The 17,166-nt window shown below is 35.6% G+C and overlaps 1 protein-coding gene and 1 pseudogene across 2 annotated transcripts in view; one reads left to right on the top strand and one right to left on the bottom strand.

Annotated features, from left to right (window-relative positions):
- IMMP1L (inner mitochondrial membrane peptidase subunit 1) overlaps nucleotides 1-17,166 on the top strand; it is a 69,602-nt gene that overhangs the window by 1,559 nt on the left and 50,877 nt on the right. For both annotated transcript variants that reach the window (XM_019738522.2, XM_019738521.2), the window contains one exon: nucleotides 16,864-16,976. In XM_019738522.2, the coding sequence (XP_019594081.2) occupies nucleotides 16,913-16,976 (64 nt within the window). In that variant the 5' untranslated portion in view covers nucleotides 16,864-16,912. Of the gene's footprint in view, nucleotides 1-16,863; nucleotides 16,977-17,166 lie in introns of those variants that run through there.
- On the bottom strand, nucleotides 9,068-11,484 carry LOC109450826 (heat shock cognate 71 kDa protein; annotated as a pseudogene).

Below are 17,166 nucleotides of genomic sequence, written 5' to 3'. Positions count from 1 at the left end.
GAATAGTATGTGCTAATTTTGTCCTGTAGTAAATAAATACTAAGAAGAGCAAAACAAAAAGTGACAAAACAGTCTAATATCAAGTAGAAACATCTTGGATATTTTTGCTGATCTGAAAACCTTGAAATGATACTACAAATATTGAATTTGCATAGGTTTCTTTACTTTATATTCCCTTGTTTTCTACTCTGTTTACCTTTTAGAAAAGGTGATGGTGTGATATTTTGCTTGCCTTATTACTAGAAATGAAGACTTGTTTTTTAACTTTATAATTCGGGAAGTATGACATACACACCAAGGCAGTCCTGAAATTAGGCTATATATCTGGTATAACATGATCATAGAACAAATTAATTTAATCTGTCTTAATCTTTTTTTTTTTTTTTTTACAAAGACAAAACCTTTGCTCTCAAAGCAAATAATCCAAAATACTTGAATTTACCATTATGTAGAGTTGAATACAAAACATTGGAATAAATGCAGTATTTGTGAAAGGGAAGAATTAAACAGGTATTTGTTTAAGCGTGGTGTTAATAACGATTGATAACAATTATTTAGTTAAATCCCAAAGAATATACTAAGTGCTCAAGTTATAGGAGAAAGAATACTTAGTCTCTGCCCTCCTTGAGTGCACAGTTAGGGGAGATAGGTGGGTAAATAGGATAGTAAAGTATACTATAGAGCCATGGAGGACAAATGTAGGCTACCTAATTTGGACTGAGAGAAAGGAGTCTTGAAAAGTTTCCTCTGAGGAGGAAGCTTAACCTGAGTTTTGAAGGATGTGTAGAAGATACAGGAATTATGGAGAATGGAAGCCATTGCAGAGAATGGAAAGACTGCTCCTTCAATAAATCTCTCATTGCTTCTCTGCAAGTAGTTCTCATGAATTATACAGAGTGCTAAAAAAAGGGGGGGAAACTGGAGAAATTAAGACAAAGCTCTAATTCATTTTCTTAAGGTAGTGAATTTTGATCCCCTTAAAGATAATGGGAAATCGGAAATCTTGACAAATTTTTTTTTTTTTTTAATTAGTGATTTGGAGTTTTTTTTGTTTTGTTTTTTTGTTTTGAAGGGGAACAGGACTTTATCGGGGAACAGTGTGTACTTCCAGGACTTTTTTCCAAGTCAAGTTGTTGTCCTTTCAATCTTAGTTGTGGAGGGTGCTTTCAGCTTCAAGTTGTTGTCCTTTCAGCCTTAGTTGTGGAGGGCGCAGCTCAGCTCCAGGTCCAGTTGCTGTTGCTGGTTGCAGGGGGCACAGCCCACCATCCTTTGTGGGAGTCGAGGAATCGAACTGGCAACCTTGTGGTTGAGAGCCCACTGGCCCATGTGGGAATCGAACCGGCAGCCTTCGGAGTTAGGAGCATGGAGCTCTAACTGCCTGAGCCACTGGGCCGGCCCCTTGACAAATTTTAAGTGAAGGAATAACAATGATCATATTTGATTGTTATGTTTCGGCTAAAAGTATGTTAGAAGAAAATGGATTGTCTGAAAGTGTGAATGGGATATAGAAAAAGGAATCAAGATTACTATAAAGGGTAGAATTGATGTGATCAACGAAGGTCGACAGGAGAAATCAAAGATTATTAACAGGTTCCTGCCTTGAGCAGCTTTCTGGATAGCAGAGGATAAAAAATAAAAGGGGAACAGCAGAATTTTGTTAATTAAATAGTGGTATTGATTGTTTTAGGGAATGGAAGATCATAAAATGTGTTTTTAAATCTGTTTTGAATGTGTTTAATTGGAGGTACCAGTGGAATATCCAAATGGAGAGGCCCATTACTCAGTATGCAATGTGAGAGAGGGATCTCTAGATGAAATATAGATTTGAAATTAATTAGCACATGGTGGGAGTTTACCCCAGGGAATGGATAAACTTACCAAGGATACGTATACTTTAGAATGAGAAGAAAAAAGAACTGAGAATATCTTTGGGGAACGTGAACATTTAAAAGCTGGACAGAGGAACAGATAGTAATCTAAAATTGGAAAGTGATTATTTGATTTAATAATAATGGTTTATTTTGGCTTTGTTAAGGACAAATTTGATGAGGTAGTAAACTGAAAAGTCAAATAATTGTATTTAGAGTTGAATGTCAAGTGAAACTGAATATTATGTAAAATTAGACCATTTTACGTTTTAGAAAGCTTTACTGTGAAGGGGGATAGAGAGATGACAAAGATTTAAGGGAGGAGTTTTATTGTTAGAGAGAATGAGGGTACTGGAAAACAACTCTAGACAATTGATAAAGAAAAGATCCTGAATGAAGTGGAAGGAATGGAATCTGAAGCACAGGAGAGGGATTTGAAAGGAGTGGATACTTCAATGGATAAAGGATGTTAAAGAAAATAAGGTTCCTGCTTTCTGCCATAAAATCTTGGAGTCCTTAAGACCATTTTCTCTTTTATTCCATAGTCTTATCTTCATCCACTCCCAGGACCTCAGTTACCATTTATATACTATTGACTATATACCGCTGACTAACATTTATAGTCCAGATTGCTTCTCTGACCTCCAGAGTAATAAATTTAGATACTTACCTGTTTCTTGAAAGTCTTAATGGGACCTCAAACTCATAATGCCCCAGACTGAACTTCCTCTATTGACCATTTGTAGAATTAGTTGCCTAAGCTAAGGAACCTCACTACACTCAATTCCTCTCTCAAACTTCATTTTGCCATATCCAGTCCATTACCAAGACCTGTGGAGTTTACCTCTTAATAGCTCTCTAATCCATTCTAGCTCATTTAGCCCTCATCTTTGGTTCTCCTGTGGTACACTTTCCATTCAAGAGCCATCCTGATCTTTTCAAAATAGAAGTCTGGTCATATAATATAAAAACAAAACTTCTTAAGGACCTGCATGTAGTTCCCTCTGTCTACCTCTCTGGCCATATTGCTATAAATTCCTTTATTCTCTGCACTTTGGCATTCATTTGTTTTTCTGTACTCACCATGTTCCCTTCTTCCAAAAGACCACTAGTTAACTTCTACTTATTCGTATCTCACTTCAGCATACACATTCAGTGAAGGCATCGTATTAAAATGAAATCAGCTGCTATATATCAACAGTGAACAAGTGGAATTGGAATTTTAAACAATACAATTTACATTAGTAGCCCAAAACTGAAATACTTAGGTATAAATCTAAAAATATATGCAAGGTCTATATGAGGAAAACTACAAAACTCGGATGGACTAAATAAATGGAGAGATACTCCATTTTTATGGATAGGAGATTAAATATTGTCACAACATCAGTTCTTCCCAACATGCTCTATAGATTCAATGCAATCCCAATAAAAATCCCAACAAGTTATTTTATGGATATTGATCAGATGATTCTAAAGTTTATGTGGAGAGGCAAAAGACCACAAATAGCCAATGAAATATTGAAGGAGAATAACAAAGTAGGAAGGCTGATGCTACCTAACTTCAAGACTTACTATAAAGCTATAGTAATCAAGACTGTGTGGTATGGGCAAAAGAATGGAGATCCCAGGAATAGACTCAGGTATAGTCAACTAATCTTTGAGAAATGAGCTAAGTCAATACAGCGGAGCAAAGAAGGTCTTTTTAATAAATGTTGCTGGAACAACTAGACATGGAAAAAAAAAAAAAAAATCTAGACACAGACCATACACCCTTCAGAAAAATTAAAGTGGATCACATACATAAATGTAAAATATAAAACTCCTAGAAGGTAACATAGAAAATCTAGAGAACTTTGGATATGGTAATGCTTGTTCTAGGTACAGCATCAAAGACATGATACATGAAAGAAAAAATTAGTAAGCTGGACTTCATTAAAATTAAAAACTGCTCTGTGAAAGACAATGTCAAGAAAGTGAGAAGAAATGCCATAGACTGGGAGGAAAATATTTGCAAAAGATATTATACATCTGATAAAGTACTGTTATCCAAAGTATACAAAGAACTCTTAACAGTAAGAAAACAACCTGATTTCAAAAGGTGCCAAAAACCATAACAGACACCTGACCAAAGAAGATACAGATGGCAAATAAGCATATGAAAAGATGCTCCATATCATCTGTCATCAGGGAAATGCAAATTAAAACATTGAGATACCACTGTACACCTATCATAATGGACAAAATCCAGAACAGTGACAACATGAAATGCTGGTGAGGATGTGAAGCAATAGGAACTCTCATACATTGCTGCCAAGAATACAAAATGGTACAGCCATTTTTTGAAGACAGTTTGGAGATTTATTACAAAACTAAACACTCTTACCATACAATTCAGCAGTTGTGATTCTTGGTATTTACTGAAAGGAGTTGCAAATATATCCACATAAAAACCAGCACATGGATGTTTATAGCAGCTTTATCCTTAATTGTCAAAACTTGGAAGCAACCAAGATATCCGTAAGTAGGTGAATGGATAAATGAAGTGTGGTAGTCTAGACAGTGGAATATTGTGCGGCGTAAAAAACAAATGAGCTAATCAAGCCGTGAAAAGACATGGAGGAACCTTAAATGCAAATTACTAAGTGTAAGAAGCCAATTGGAAAAAGTTGCATATTGATTCCAACTATATATTTTAGAAAAGGCAAAACTATGGAGACAATAAAAAGATCAAGGTTGCTAGAAGTGTTTAAGGGAAGAGATGAATAGGCAGATCATAGAGGATTTTTACGGGAGTGAAAATACTCTGTATGATATGATGAATATATGTCATTGTATTTTGTTCCAAACCCATAGGATGTACGGCACCAAAAGTAAACCCTATGGTAAACTGTGGACGTTGAGTGATTATCATTTGTCAATCTAGGTTCATCCTTGTAAAAAATGTACCATTCTGGTGAGGGATGTTGATAATGAGGGAAGCTATACATGTATGGGGTCAGGAGTATGTGGGAAATTTCTGTACCTTTCTCTCAATGTTGTTGTAACCCTAAAACTCGTCTAAAATAATAAAGGCTCTAAAAAAATAAGCAAATGAAGTTAGTTATATAAAATCTCAATCTGAGGGTTCCATAAGCAACACATATCACCTTTGTGGCCACATAGTGGGACCATTTCCACAAGGGTTCCAAGTTGGTATTCTTTAGGCACAATGGCAGGTCTTCAGGTACAATGGAAAGACTGCAGTGATCTGTTTAAGGTACACCAGGAAACATAATGGTCATGGTAGGCCACTAGTACCCCAATGACAGAATGGATACTCCTTTGGTTGGTATTTCAGGGGCTTTTCTGAGACCTAGTGTCCATATTACTATTGTGTTAGTAAAGGTAAAGCATATAAGAGATACTGTGGAAACTTACTACAGGGCCTGATGATATTCTGGCAGCATGATTGAATGAATGAATGCTGACAGAGGTCATGTCTGCACAGAGCGTGTTCTTGGATACCACATAACACCCTTTTGCTTCCTGTCAGTATACTCACAAAGGGAAACCACATTCCTGACTTCCACCATCACAGGTTTCTTCTACCTACTTTTGTACTTTATATAAATGAACTCATACACTGTTTACGTGGGTGTCAACATTATATTTGTGAAATGATTGTTAATGTGTACAGTTGTGGATTATTTCTGTATAGTATTGCCGCATAGTATTGCATAAATATATCACAGTTCATTATCCATCCATTCTACTGTTGAAAGGGTTTTGGCTAGTTTACTGTTTGTGGCTAAACATTTTTCTAATGTGGCATTACCAGTTTACATTCTTACGAGGAATATTTGAGAATTTCAGTTGCTTTTCATCCTTAACCAAGGAGACTGTTCATGTCTTCGTCAATTTTTAGAAATAGGATTATCTTTCTCCCTGGATTTGTAGTTCTTTTTATATTTTGGACAAGAGTCCAGTCTCAAGTAAATGTGTTACAAATATCTTCTCTTAGTCTGTGACTTGTAATTGTCTTGATTTTAGTCAAAATATATTTTGATGTATCAGTTTTTCTCTTTATGTTCTAGCACTTTATGGCTAGGTTTGCCTACTTAAAGATTCCAAAGATGACCTCAATGTTTTCTTCTAAAAACCCTGCTGTCTACTTTTAAACATTTGAATCTCCATTCTGTCAGAATTAATTTTTTTGTCTTTGGTGTGAGGCATGGCAAAGGTGTATTTGTTTTTCCTATATAGATATCCCTGTTGACCTAGTACCATTTATTGAATAGGCATTTCTTTCCCTGTTATTGAATCATCACTTTTTCATAAATAAAGGCACATGTGTTAGGTAGAGTTCTTTTTGGACTGTTCATTCCATTGGTTAATTTGAGATTCTTCAGGTTCTTCAGAAGGGTGACTTGTTTTTTTCTGAGTTTTAAGCACGTGTGTTTTACTGTGCTTAAGTTAAATCAGTATAAATAAGAAACTCGCTCTTTGGTAGTCCTTTTTTATAATTTTGATGTCCCCCAAATCTTTTTGTTTCTGTTTAATCTGTAGAGCCTTCCTATAATTTTTTTTTATTTTGTCCTGAGTTTATGGTTTATCTATGAGAGGGTTTGTCTGTTGTGAGCTTACTTGACCATAACAGAAGCAGCTCTTAGCTACGCTTTTAGTGACTGTATTATTTCTCCTTTTAAAAAACTGCTAATATTGGTTATTCGTGTTTCTTTTTGCTATTTTTTTTTATTGTTAGGTTTGCTATGAATTTTTCATTTTTATTTATCTTTCTACAAAAAACCCCCAACGTTTGGCTTTTAAAATTTTCTGTTTTCTGTTTACTTTCTATTTTATTAATTACTGCTCCCTATTATTTTTTTCCTTCTACATTCTTTGGTTTTGATTTGCTGAGATTTTGTTTCCCTCCCTGTGATAATAGCTTAATTACTTCATTGATTTTCTGTCTTCTGCTATGCTGTTCATAATTAAGGGTATAATTTTCTATAAGTACTGCGTTTACTGCATCCTACAAATTTTAACATTTTACATTTTCGTCATTTATTTCTAAATATTTTTGACTTTTTGTTTTGATTTTCTCATTGACCTATAAAAATTTTAGGACACTGTTGAGAGTGCCGAAATATTGAATTATATTGGATTCCAAGAAAGCAGGTGTAACCTGGGACTTTCTAAAGCACGAGTACTTATGTCATCCTAATTTCAGTGGATATTTAAATATAAACAGAAAACTGGAGGGTTTAAGTTAAAATTTAAAAACCCATTGCATACTAATATCTTGGAATATTCAATGTTATAGGGTAAATGTGCTGAAAGGTAAACATGTTTTTGTTCGAAGAGATTTGTCAAGTGTATCTATAAAAGTGAACAAGACATTTTTAGTGGTAAACACTAAAAATTTTGAGTGATTATAGAAAAACATCCAGAACTAGAATGATCTGGCATTAGTATATCTCCCGATCAAGGACTGTCATTCATCTTTGCATGTAGCCCAAGTAAGGAACTGAACAGCTACAGACTGTGTCTGTATCAACTTGTGTATCAACTTGAGGAGTCTCATACGCATAAAGCTGCTGTGCTGATCTAAGCCTGTGTGTTGTTCTAACTGTTCTGGACATTTCTGGTAAGGTGTGATTAATTCCTCCTCAGAATGAATAATTATGGGAGCCCAGGGGAAGGCCAAATATTTAAAATCATTCCATGTTAAGTTTCTTACATCATATCTGCTGATAATGCATGAAGGGTCACACAGACTAGTGAAGCTCCTCTTTGAGGAAATACATAATTCTTGGCCCAATGAGTAGTGTTAGCCGAGGGAAATATATATTGACTGCTGTTTTCTAGTTAATAGTCTGAGGTACTTCATATACTGGATATGAAACTTATAGCAGGATAAATGAAAATTAAAAATCCTAGCAAATGTTCTCATCATTAGCTCATAACTAAATTGGAGGAAGGTATTACATAACTTTTGTAAAACTTTTTATTCATGGCTCTTGCTCTATATACTTAAGCCTACCTTTCTTTGAGTTACATTTTCTTAGGAAACATGTTTGTATTATTTTCAAATTTGGTAGCATTAATTTCATTCTGTACATTGAATTCTATTATAATCTCATCCATATCTATGATGATACTTAGATTTTCATTTACAGCATTGTATCTTTATCTTTGGATTTTCTCTCAATTCATGTTTTTCTCTCTGAATAACTTTGAAATATTTAAAAAAATATTAACTTTGAAATATGTGAAAATATATTTTAGTGGTACTCTTCATGGAATGACATCTTAGATTATATGCATTATTACCGTTTCTAACATTGCTAATTTCTTTTTCTGAATTTAATCTGTCTTACTGCTTCCTTTCTCGTAGGTTTTTTTTCTTTTCTTCACTATAGTACTTTTTTTAAAATAAAAATTAAAATACAGTTCTGGTAATCTATTATGGTAATTTCCAGATAAGCCCTGTCCAGTAGAACTTCCTGTGTTGATGGAATCTCATATAATGTTCACATGTCACAAGATCTACACTGTCTAGTACGATAGTCATTAAATACATGTGGCTATTGGGCACTTGCAGTGTGGTTAATACAACTGAAGAACTGAAGTTTAAATTTTATTTTAATTACTTAAATTTAAACACTACATTGGGCTAGTTGCTACTATATTGGACAGCATAGCTCTAGATCAAGATTTGGCAAACATTTTCTGTAAAAGACCAAATAGTAGATATTTTAGGCTTTGCAGACCATGTGGTCTCTGTTGCGACTTAGCTCTGCTGCTGTAGCACAAAAGCAGCCATCAACAACTTGTAAATGAATGAGCATGGCTGTGTTCCAGTAAAGCCTTATTTGCTAAAATGGAGTCAGCTGGATTTGGCTGATGGTCCCGAGTTTGACAAGCTCTCCTCTACATAAAAGATGTGGCTAGGGGATATATACTTTTCTTTTTTCTGCTCTACATTCCCTGGGTTCTTTCTGTTATTTTTTTTTCCGCGCGCGCATGTGTGTGTGTGTGTGTGTGTGTGTGTGTGTGTTTTGGAGGAGAGAGAGGAGTGTTCCTGCAACTTTTTTTTTTTTTTGGTGCCAATTTTAAATAGTTTTATTTAAGACAGCATTTTCCACTTTATAATACAGTGCTTATAAAGTACATCATTATTACCTTTCCCTGTGCATGTATTCCATATTCAAGTATTAAGAATGCCCAGTTTTTTTAGCATATAGCAGCTCAACTTTAAAACTGCTGTGAATTTGCTGCAAATTTGGGTCCTTCCATATTTTGTGTGGAACAATGCTAAATTTATGCTCATGTTTGGCTCAATCAACCTCTTCAATGGTGGGTCCAGAAGAGGCACCACCAGAAGGAGGGGCTCCACCACCAGGGAAGCCTCCAAGCATCCCTCCTGGCGTGCCTCCTGCACTCTGGTACAGCTTGGTAATGATGGGATTGCAGACTTTTTCCAGCTCTTTCCACTGATGTTCAAATTCTTCCTTCTTTGCAGTCTGATTCTTATCAAGCCAGTTGATGATTTCATTGCACTTGTCGAGAATCTTCTGTTTGTCCTCATCATTGATCTTGCCTTGGAGTTTTTCATCTTCAACAGTTGCTTTCATGTTAAATGCATAGGATTCAAGTGAATTCTTGGAAGGCACCTTGTCCCTCGGCTTCTCATCTTCAGCTTTGTACTTCTCAGCTTCCTGGACCATGCGCTCGATGTCTTCCTTGCTCAGGAGACCCTTGTCATTAGTGATGGTAATCTGGTTCTCTTTTCCTGTACTTTTATCCACAGCAGAGACATTGAGGATGCCATTGGCATCAATATCAAAAGTGACTTCAATCTGAGGAACATCTCGAGGTGCAGGAGGGTTACCTGTGAGTTCAAACTTGCCAAGCAAATTGTTATCCTTGGTCATGGCCCGCTCACCTTCATAAACCTGAATGAGAACAATAGGCTGGTTGTCAGAATAGGTAGTGAAGGTCTGTGTCTGCTTGGTAGGAAGGGTAGTATTGCGCTTGATGAGGACAGTCACGACTCCACCAGCAGTTTCAATGCCAAGGGAAAGAGGAGTGACATCCAACAGCAGCAAATCTTGAACATTTTCAAATTTGTCTCCCAGATAGGATGGCTGCCTGGACAGCTGCACCATAAGCAACAGCCTCATCAGGGTTGATGCTCTTATTCAACTCTTTTCCATTGAAGAAGTCCTGCAGGAATTTCTGAATCTTTGGGATACAGGTAGAACCACGCACCAGGGCAATATCATGGATCTGGGACTTGTTGAGTTTGGCATCCCATGGGGCTTTTTCTAGGGGCTTTTTCTACAGGGTCCAGGGTGCCACGGAAAAGGTCAGCATTCAATTCTTCAAATTGGGCATGAGTGATAGAGGTACAGAAGTCGATTCCTTCATAGAGTGAATCAATCTCAATACTGGCTTGGGTGCTGGAAGAGACGCTTAGCATGTTCACAAGCTGTATGGAGGGGATGGACAGCCCTCTTGTTCTCACTGATGTCCTTCTTATGCTTGCGCTTGAACTCTGCAATGAAATGGTTGACCATCCTGTTGTCAAAGTCTTCTCCACCTAAGTGGGTGTCTCCAGCTGTAGATTTGACCTCAAAGATTCCATCTTCAATTGTGAGAATTGACACATCAAAAGTGCCACCTCCCAAGTCAAAGATCAGCACATTTCTTTCAGCTACAACCTTTTTGTTTAAGTTGTAAGCAAGAGCAGAAGCAGTTGGTTCACTGATTCTAAGCACACTGAGACCAGCAATAGTTCCAGCATCTTTGGTAGCCTGTCTCTGAGAGTCATTGAAGTAAGCAGGTACTGTGACGACAGCAGTGGTAACAGTATTCCTGAGGTAGGCTTCTGCAATTTCCTTCATCTTTGTCAAAACCATAGATGGCACTTCTTCTGGATAGAAATTTTTTGTCTCTCCCTTGTATTCTACTTGGACCTTGGGCCTGCCAGCATCATTCACCACCATGAAGGGCCAGTGCTTCATATCAGATTGAACAATAGCATCATGAAATCTACGTTCATTCAGGTGTTTGGCATAAAAAACCATGTTGGTGGGGTTCATTGCAACTTGATTCTTTGCAGCATCACCGATCATTCAGTATCAGTAAAGGCGACATAACTTGGGGTGGTTCGGTTTCCCTGATCATTAGCAATCATTTCCACTTTTCCGTGTTGGAAGACACCCACCCAAGAGTAGGTGGTGCCCAGATCAATGCCAACTGCAGGTCCCTTAGACATGGTTGCTTCTGTCTTGTGAAGAAGACAGATCCCGACAGCTGCCCCCTCGTTCAATCTCCTGCAACTTTTAAAGAGAGACTATTACTCTCCTTGAGGTTGTTACTATTTTCTTCAACTTCTGTTCCAACTTGTATATTTCTTTGTATGTGGGAGGAGATGGTAGATAGGCATTGCATTTTAAATTTCTTTAAACTCTACTCTTTGTTCTTTTTAATTCTACTCTCATATGCCTCTTGTTTCATAGGTGCAATATGTTATCGAAAATCTTGGAAGATGTTAAATGGAATTCTTTTCCTTTTTTTTTTCCTCCCTGAATTACCTCTCATTTCTCCAGAGTTGCTTCATCTGTTTTCCGTCATGGGCTGCCTTTTTCATTCTTGTGGTTTCTTTAAATATAGGTGATCCTTGGTTGTCCATTCATATTGATACATGACCAATTGAATAATATAACTAACGAGTGGATTTTCTCTTCTTTTGTTTCCCTAGCATTTTTTTACCCTAAATGGAAAGAATATTGATGGGGAATTCCTTGTAGGTAGGTAGGACTTATTTATTGGTGTGCTTTGCTCAGTGGATAAACAGAGCAAGCAGATAGGTAGGGATCTTATCTAATAGCCAAATAAGGAGGATCTATCCTAGGTTTCCAAACACCATACTTTGGAGCCCAAATTCCTGTCAAGCAGATAATACTTTTTTTTTTTTTTTTTTAAAGTCAGTCATCCTTCATAACTGTTGATTCTGCCCACAACCCCTTAGGAGTTGGAAAGAAAAGTTCCATATTCCCTGAAACATTCTCTTGTGTGTGTGCTTGGCCAGGGGTCAGCATACTTTTTCAGAGACAAGATAGTAGATATTTTGTCTCTTGCAGCCTCTTTTACAACTACTCAACTCAGCCATTGGAAACCAGTCATAGATAATACGTTAATATTGAGCACAGCTATGTTTTAATAATGCTTTATTTATGAACACTGAAACTTGAATTTCACATAATTTTTACATGTCTCAAAAAATTTTTTTTTTCTTTCAGCTATTTAAAAGTATAAAAATAAGTGTTAGGTTGCAGGGTATACAAAAAGCAGGTAGTAGCCTGGAAAGTTTGCCCTGTGAACCTAGTTTGCCAAACCCTGTACTAGACTGTTGTTTTTTCCACCTTATTCTACCTATCACTATGATTTCATATGTCCTATCTTCTAGAAATTCTTCAAAATCTTTCGTAAGTTGCTGCTGTTCACTCCCTTTTACTAGTCTGAGGCTGATTCTATTCAGGCCTTCAACAGATTGGATGAGGCCCACCGGCATTAGGGAGGGCAATCTGCTTTGCTCAGTCCAATAACTCAAATGTTAATCTCATCCAAAAATAAACACCCTTAATACTGTTTGGCCACATTATCTGGCACTGCATAGTCCAGACAAGTTGACACATAAAATTAACCATCACATTCACATAGCTACTAAGTAGTAGAGCTAGGCTTCTCAAAAGAGCTTGGCTATCTGATGACAAAACCCATGCTCTTATTTACTATTCGCACTTAGACCCAAACTCAGCATTAGTATCCTCCTAAAGATCATCTTTTATTTAGCTATTAATTTTACTTTTTATATTTTTCATACCCCAAGATGTAAGGTTAAAAAAAAGTTAAAAGGCCATTTCGTATTATAATTTTGTCATTCTGCAGAATGAAAGGTTTGAAAATAATTTGCTAGTCTGTTTGGTATTCTAAGGTTCAATTTTTAAAAATAAAATAAATCATGTTTCCTGTTTTTATTAACATTTCCGAAATGAACTCACATGGAATTAATGAATTACTATCATATGTGGTGATCATTTACCGAGCATTGGAGTATGTTCATTTTAGAGCTTATCAGTAGCCTAGTCTTGATTCTCTAGTTGAAGTAGTTATGTCAGCCCTTTCAGCTAGCTATAAAGGTCTTGGATCCTTCTTTCAAACAAACGTCTTTTTTTGTGATAAAATATGTACAATATAAAATTTACCATTTTAATCATGTTTAAGTGTACAGTTTAGTGGCTTTAGATATATTTACAGTGTTGTGTAAACATTACCACCATCTGTTTCCAGAACTTTTTCATCGTCTCAGACAAAAACTCTTTACCCATTGAGCAATCATTCTCCATTCCTCCATTGCCCCAATCTCTGGTAGCTTCTACCGCCTGTCTTTATGAATTTACCTATCTAGGTACCTCATATAAGGGGAATCATATGATATCTGTTCTTTGTTAACATTTGCATACTGTTTTTCACTTAGCATAGTGTTTTTCAAAGTTCATACATCTTGTATTGTGTATCAGAACTTCATTTTTATGGCTGAATAATACTCTGATGTATGTACCGTGTTTCCCCGAAAATAAGACCTAGCCAGACAATCAGCTTTAATGCGTCTTTTGGAGCAAAAATTAATATAAGACCACCTGGTCTCATTTTACTATATTGTAAGACCGGGTCTTTAATATAATATAATGTAATGTAATGTAACATATAATATGATAATATACCAGATCTTATATAAGACAGGGTCTTATATTAATTTTTGCTCCAAAGGATGTGTTAGAGCTGATTGTCTGGCTAGACCTTATTTTCAGGGAAACACGGTATATAGCACATTTTATTTATCCATACATGTCTTGAAACATATTTGGGTTGTTTCTATCTTTTGCTTATTGTGAATAATGCTGCAATGAACACTGACATACAATATCTGTTAGAGCACCTGCTTTTAGTTCCTGTAGGTATATACGTAGAAGTGGAATTGCTGGATCATGTGGTAGTTCTATGTTTACCTTTGTGAGGAACTGCCAAAGAGTTTTCCACCATTACTGAACCATTTTGCACCAGGCTTCCAATTTCTCCATGTCTTCAGCAACTTTGGTTATTTTCTGTTTTATGGATATCCTAGTAAGTTTAAAGTGGTATATCATTGTGGTTTTGATTTGCATTTCCCTAATGTTTGTGATGTTAGCATCTTTTACAATCTCGATAAGCTGAGAGTTTTCCAAATTATCTGGTGTCAATTTCTTTTTGCTTAACAGTACCTCAATTTCTCTCTTTTCTCTCACATTTTACTATAAGCATCAAGGAGAAATCAGTACACACCTTCAACACATTGCTTGGAAATCTTAACTAAATACCCAAGTTCATTGCTTACAAGTTCTACTTTTCACCCAACAGTAGAATACACTTCAGCTAAGTTTTCTGCTACTTAATAACAAGGATTGCCTTCTTTCCCCTTGTTTCCTTCTTAAGACTTCACCAGAAGCCCTTTAATGTTCATATTTCTACATTCTATTCCTAACAATATATATGTATATTCTCTAAAAGTTTTCTCTGCCGTCTTGTTCACTTCCTTCTGAGCCTTCACCAGAATCTCCTTTACATCTCTATTTCTACTACCAGTCTCTTCAGTCTTTTTTATTTTTAGTTGTCTGTTACAGCAGTATACTACTTCACAGTACTAAAATTTATATTAATTTCCTAGGACTTTCATAACAAATACTACAAACGTGGTGGCTTAAAACAACACAAATTTACTTTGTCACAGTTTTGGAGGCCAGAGTCCAAAATCAAGGTGTCAGCAGGGGCACATTTATTCCAGAAGCTCGAGGGGAGAACCCTTCCTTGCTTCTTCCAGATTCTGGTGGCTCCTCTTGTTCTTTGGTTTGTAGCAGCATAACTCCAATCTCTGCCTCCATTTTCACGTTGTCTTTTTCTCTGTGTGTCCTTTTCTGTCTCCTGTGAGGACACTCTTGTTGGATTTAGGGCCACCCTAATCTAGTATGATCTCATGTTGATCCTTACTTTAATTATATCTGCAAAGACCCTGTATCCCAATAAGGTCACATTCTTAGGTTTCAGGTGGAAGTGAATTTGGGGGATTGTGGGTGCACTAAACACACTACAGTCTCTTTTTGGGTAAGTATATTATAAATGTGTTATATAATCTATAATTTTTAAAAAATTCTCTAGGTTTGTGCATATTTTGTTATGAGATTATTTCACAATGAACTAACACTATTAATGTTAATCATATTAGTGCTGAATAGGGAAAGCACTTTTTTCAGACTTCATAATGTACATTAGAAATGGGAGGTTATGATAATGTGACCTTGCTTTTTAATGAGGATGTTATACACATGTGCATGCATATACGAATAAACAACACTAAAAAAAAAGTATTAGTGTTCACACCAATGTAGTAGATCTGAAATCACCTCTTTTTTTAGAATAGTGATGGTCTCAAATAGACTGGAATGAGTTTGTGAGGTTAGATTTCCTTGAGATTTTTGGGTGTTTCAAGATTAACTCCAAAATGTTTAATGAGTTTTTCAAATATTTAAATAATTCAGAGGAAAAATTATTTTTGCAAGCAGCAGCAATGTAACTTAAGTATATTTACTTGAGTCTTCCAATCAGGTGAGATTGTTAAGATCAAGTACAGTGCCTGTAAATGGGTGAAAGAGTATATTTAAGCAGTCTGGTATTACTGAAAAAAGAAAAACAACTCTGCTTTTAAGGGTCCTAAGATTTAAGGAGAAAAGATGGTAGGGTCATAATGAGAGGAGATTGAATAAATCAAAAATTGGGGTTGAAACACTAAACAGAGGAAAGATTGATTGGCAGAAATAAGCAAGTATCAGAAAAGTGACATGTACTATAGCAAAGGCAAATAGGATAAGAGGAAGACTTAAGGAGAATAAAAGATAAGAAACAATATGAATAACTTAATGATAAAGGGCAGAATATTAATATATAATAAATAGCTTCAGTCAAATTAATAATAAATTGTTAGAGTCACTGTAGTCTTGATATCATACACTCAAGGTTCTCATATCATTTTCCCAGAAGAAAATAGTAGGAACTATTTTACATATTAATTAAATTTCAAATGAATATATTATTCACATGTTGCTATATTGATATTTGATATTGTGTACTTTCAATTAGATGTAATTATGTATTTTAAGATACATGTTCATATGCTGTTATTTTCTTTTAATGGCAAAAATTTAGTTTTCAGTGTAGACACTCAAATGTCGCACATAAACATAAAGCAGAATTTTAACATTTCAAATAAAAATGGGGCTAAGACATTTTTTTCAGTCATAATGATTGACATCGAGTTATTATAGTTGAATATGAGACAGGTTTTGATATCCAAGACAGTAATATATTTTACTTTTGTCCTATTACTTCTTACATGGTTTTTCCACAATATACATTCTTCATATTCAGTAAATATCTAGCTAATCAGTCTTTAACACACCAGCATTACAGACTACTTCTTTGCCTTTTCATGCTTAAAATTAACCTCAGATTATTCATGCTGACATATAGAAATGAATGTTATGTCCTGTCTATTACCTGCAAATTTTAGAGGAATTTGGTATATCAGAACTGTGTATGATTGGCTTATCTACTTTTTTAAGGCCTTGAACACAGTTCTCTATAGACTGATTAGATTGATTAATATATTATGTCACCTACTTACTTTCTTCTTCTACTTTGAATTCCCTCCTGATAAAGGACTTTATTATTTTGGTTTTTAAAAATCATTTAATCCAAAATTTCGTTGAGTATTTGATTCAAACTCCCATTGACCTGCTAAAGAGGAAGCCACATCTTAATAACTGAGAGACATTTAGTCATATTATATATTAATTCAACTTAACATGGCTGAGAGAAGCCTTTACCTAATAATTTTGATTTTCTGCTTTAGGAATCCTGAAACCGTGGATTACCCATATATGCTTTGAGACATGCTTTAGATGTTTTTTTCTGGAAGCCCTGCAACTACCCAAAATATTGAATGTATTGTAGAACAGACCTATGGTAAGTGGGCTTTTTTCCTTTTTTCTTCTGTCCAGTTCATGTTCGAGTTATGTCTTATGAATGTTGTAATGCTGCTCCCTGCTGGACACTGTAATTTTTTAAAGTTGGCACTTAATAGATGGGCAAATAATTGATTAGCTGGACCCACTAGGGATGGGACTCCTCAGCAGCATTCACAAGAAAACAGCCA

The sequence above is a fragment of the Rhinolophus sinicus genome, linkage group LG06 (assembly GCF_036562045.2).
Source record: "Rhinolophus sinicus isolate RSC01 linkage group LG06, ASM3656204v1, whole genome shotgun sequence".
Lineage (NCBI taxonomy): Eukaryota > Metazoa > Chordata > Mammalia > Chiroptera > Rhinolophidae > Rhinolophus > Rhinolophus sinicus.
The sequence above is the reverse complement of the archived record's forward strand: the minus strand, read 5'-3'. Positions and strand labels throughout refer to the sequence as shown.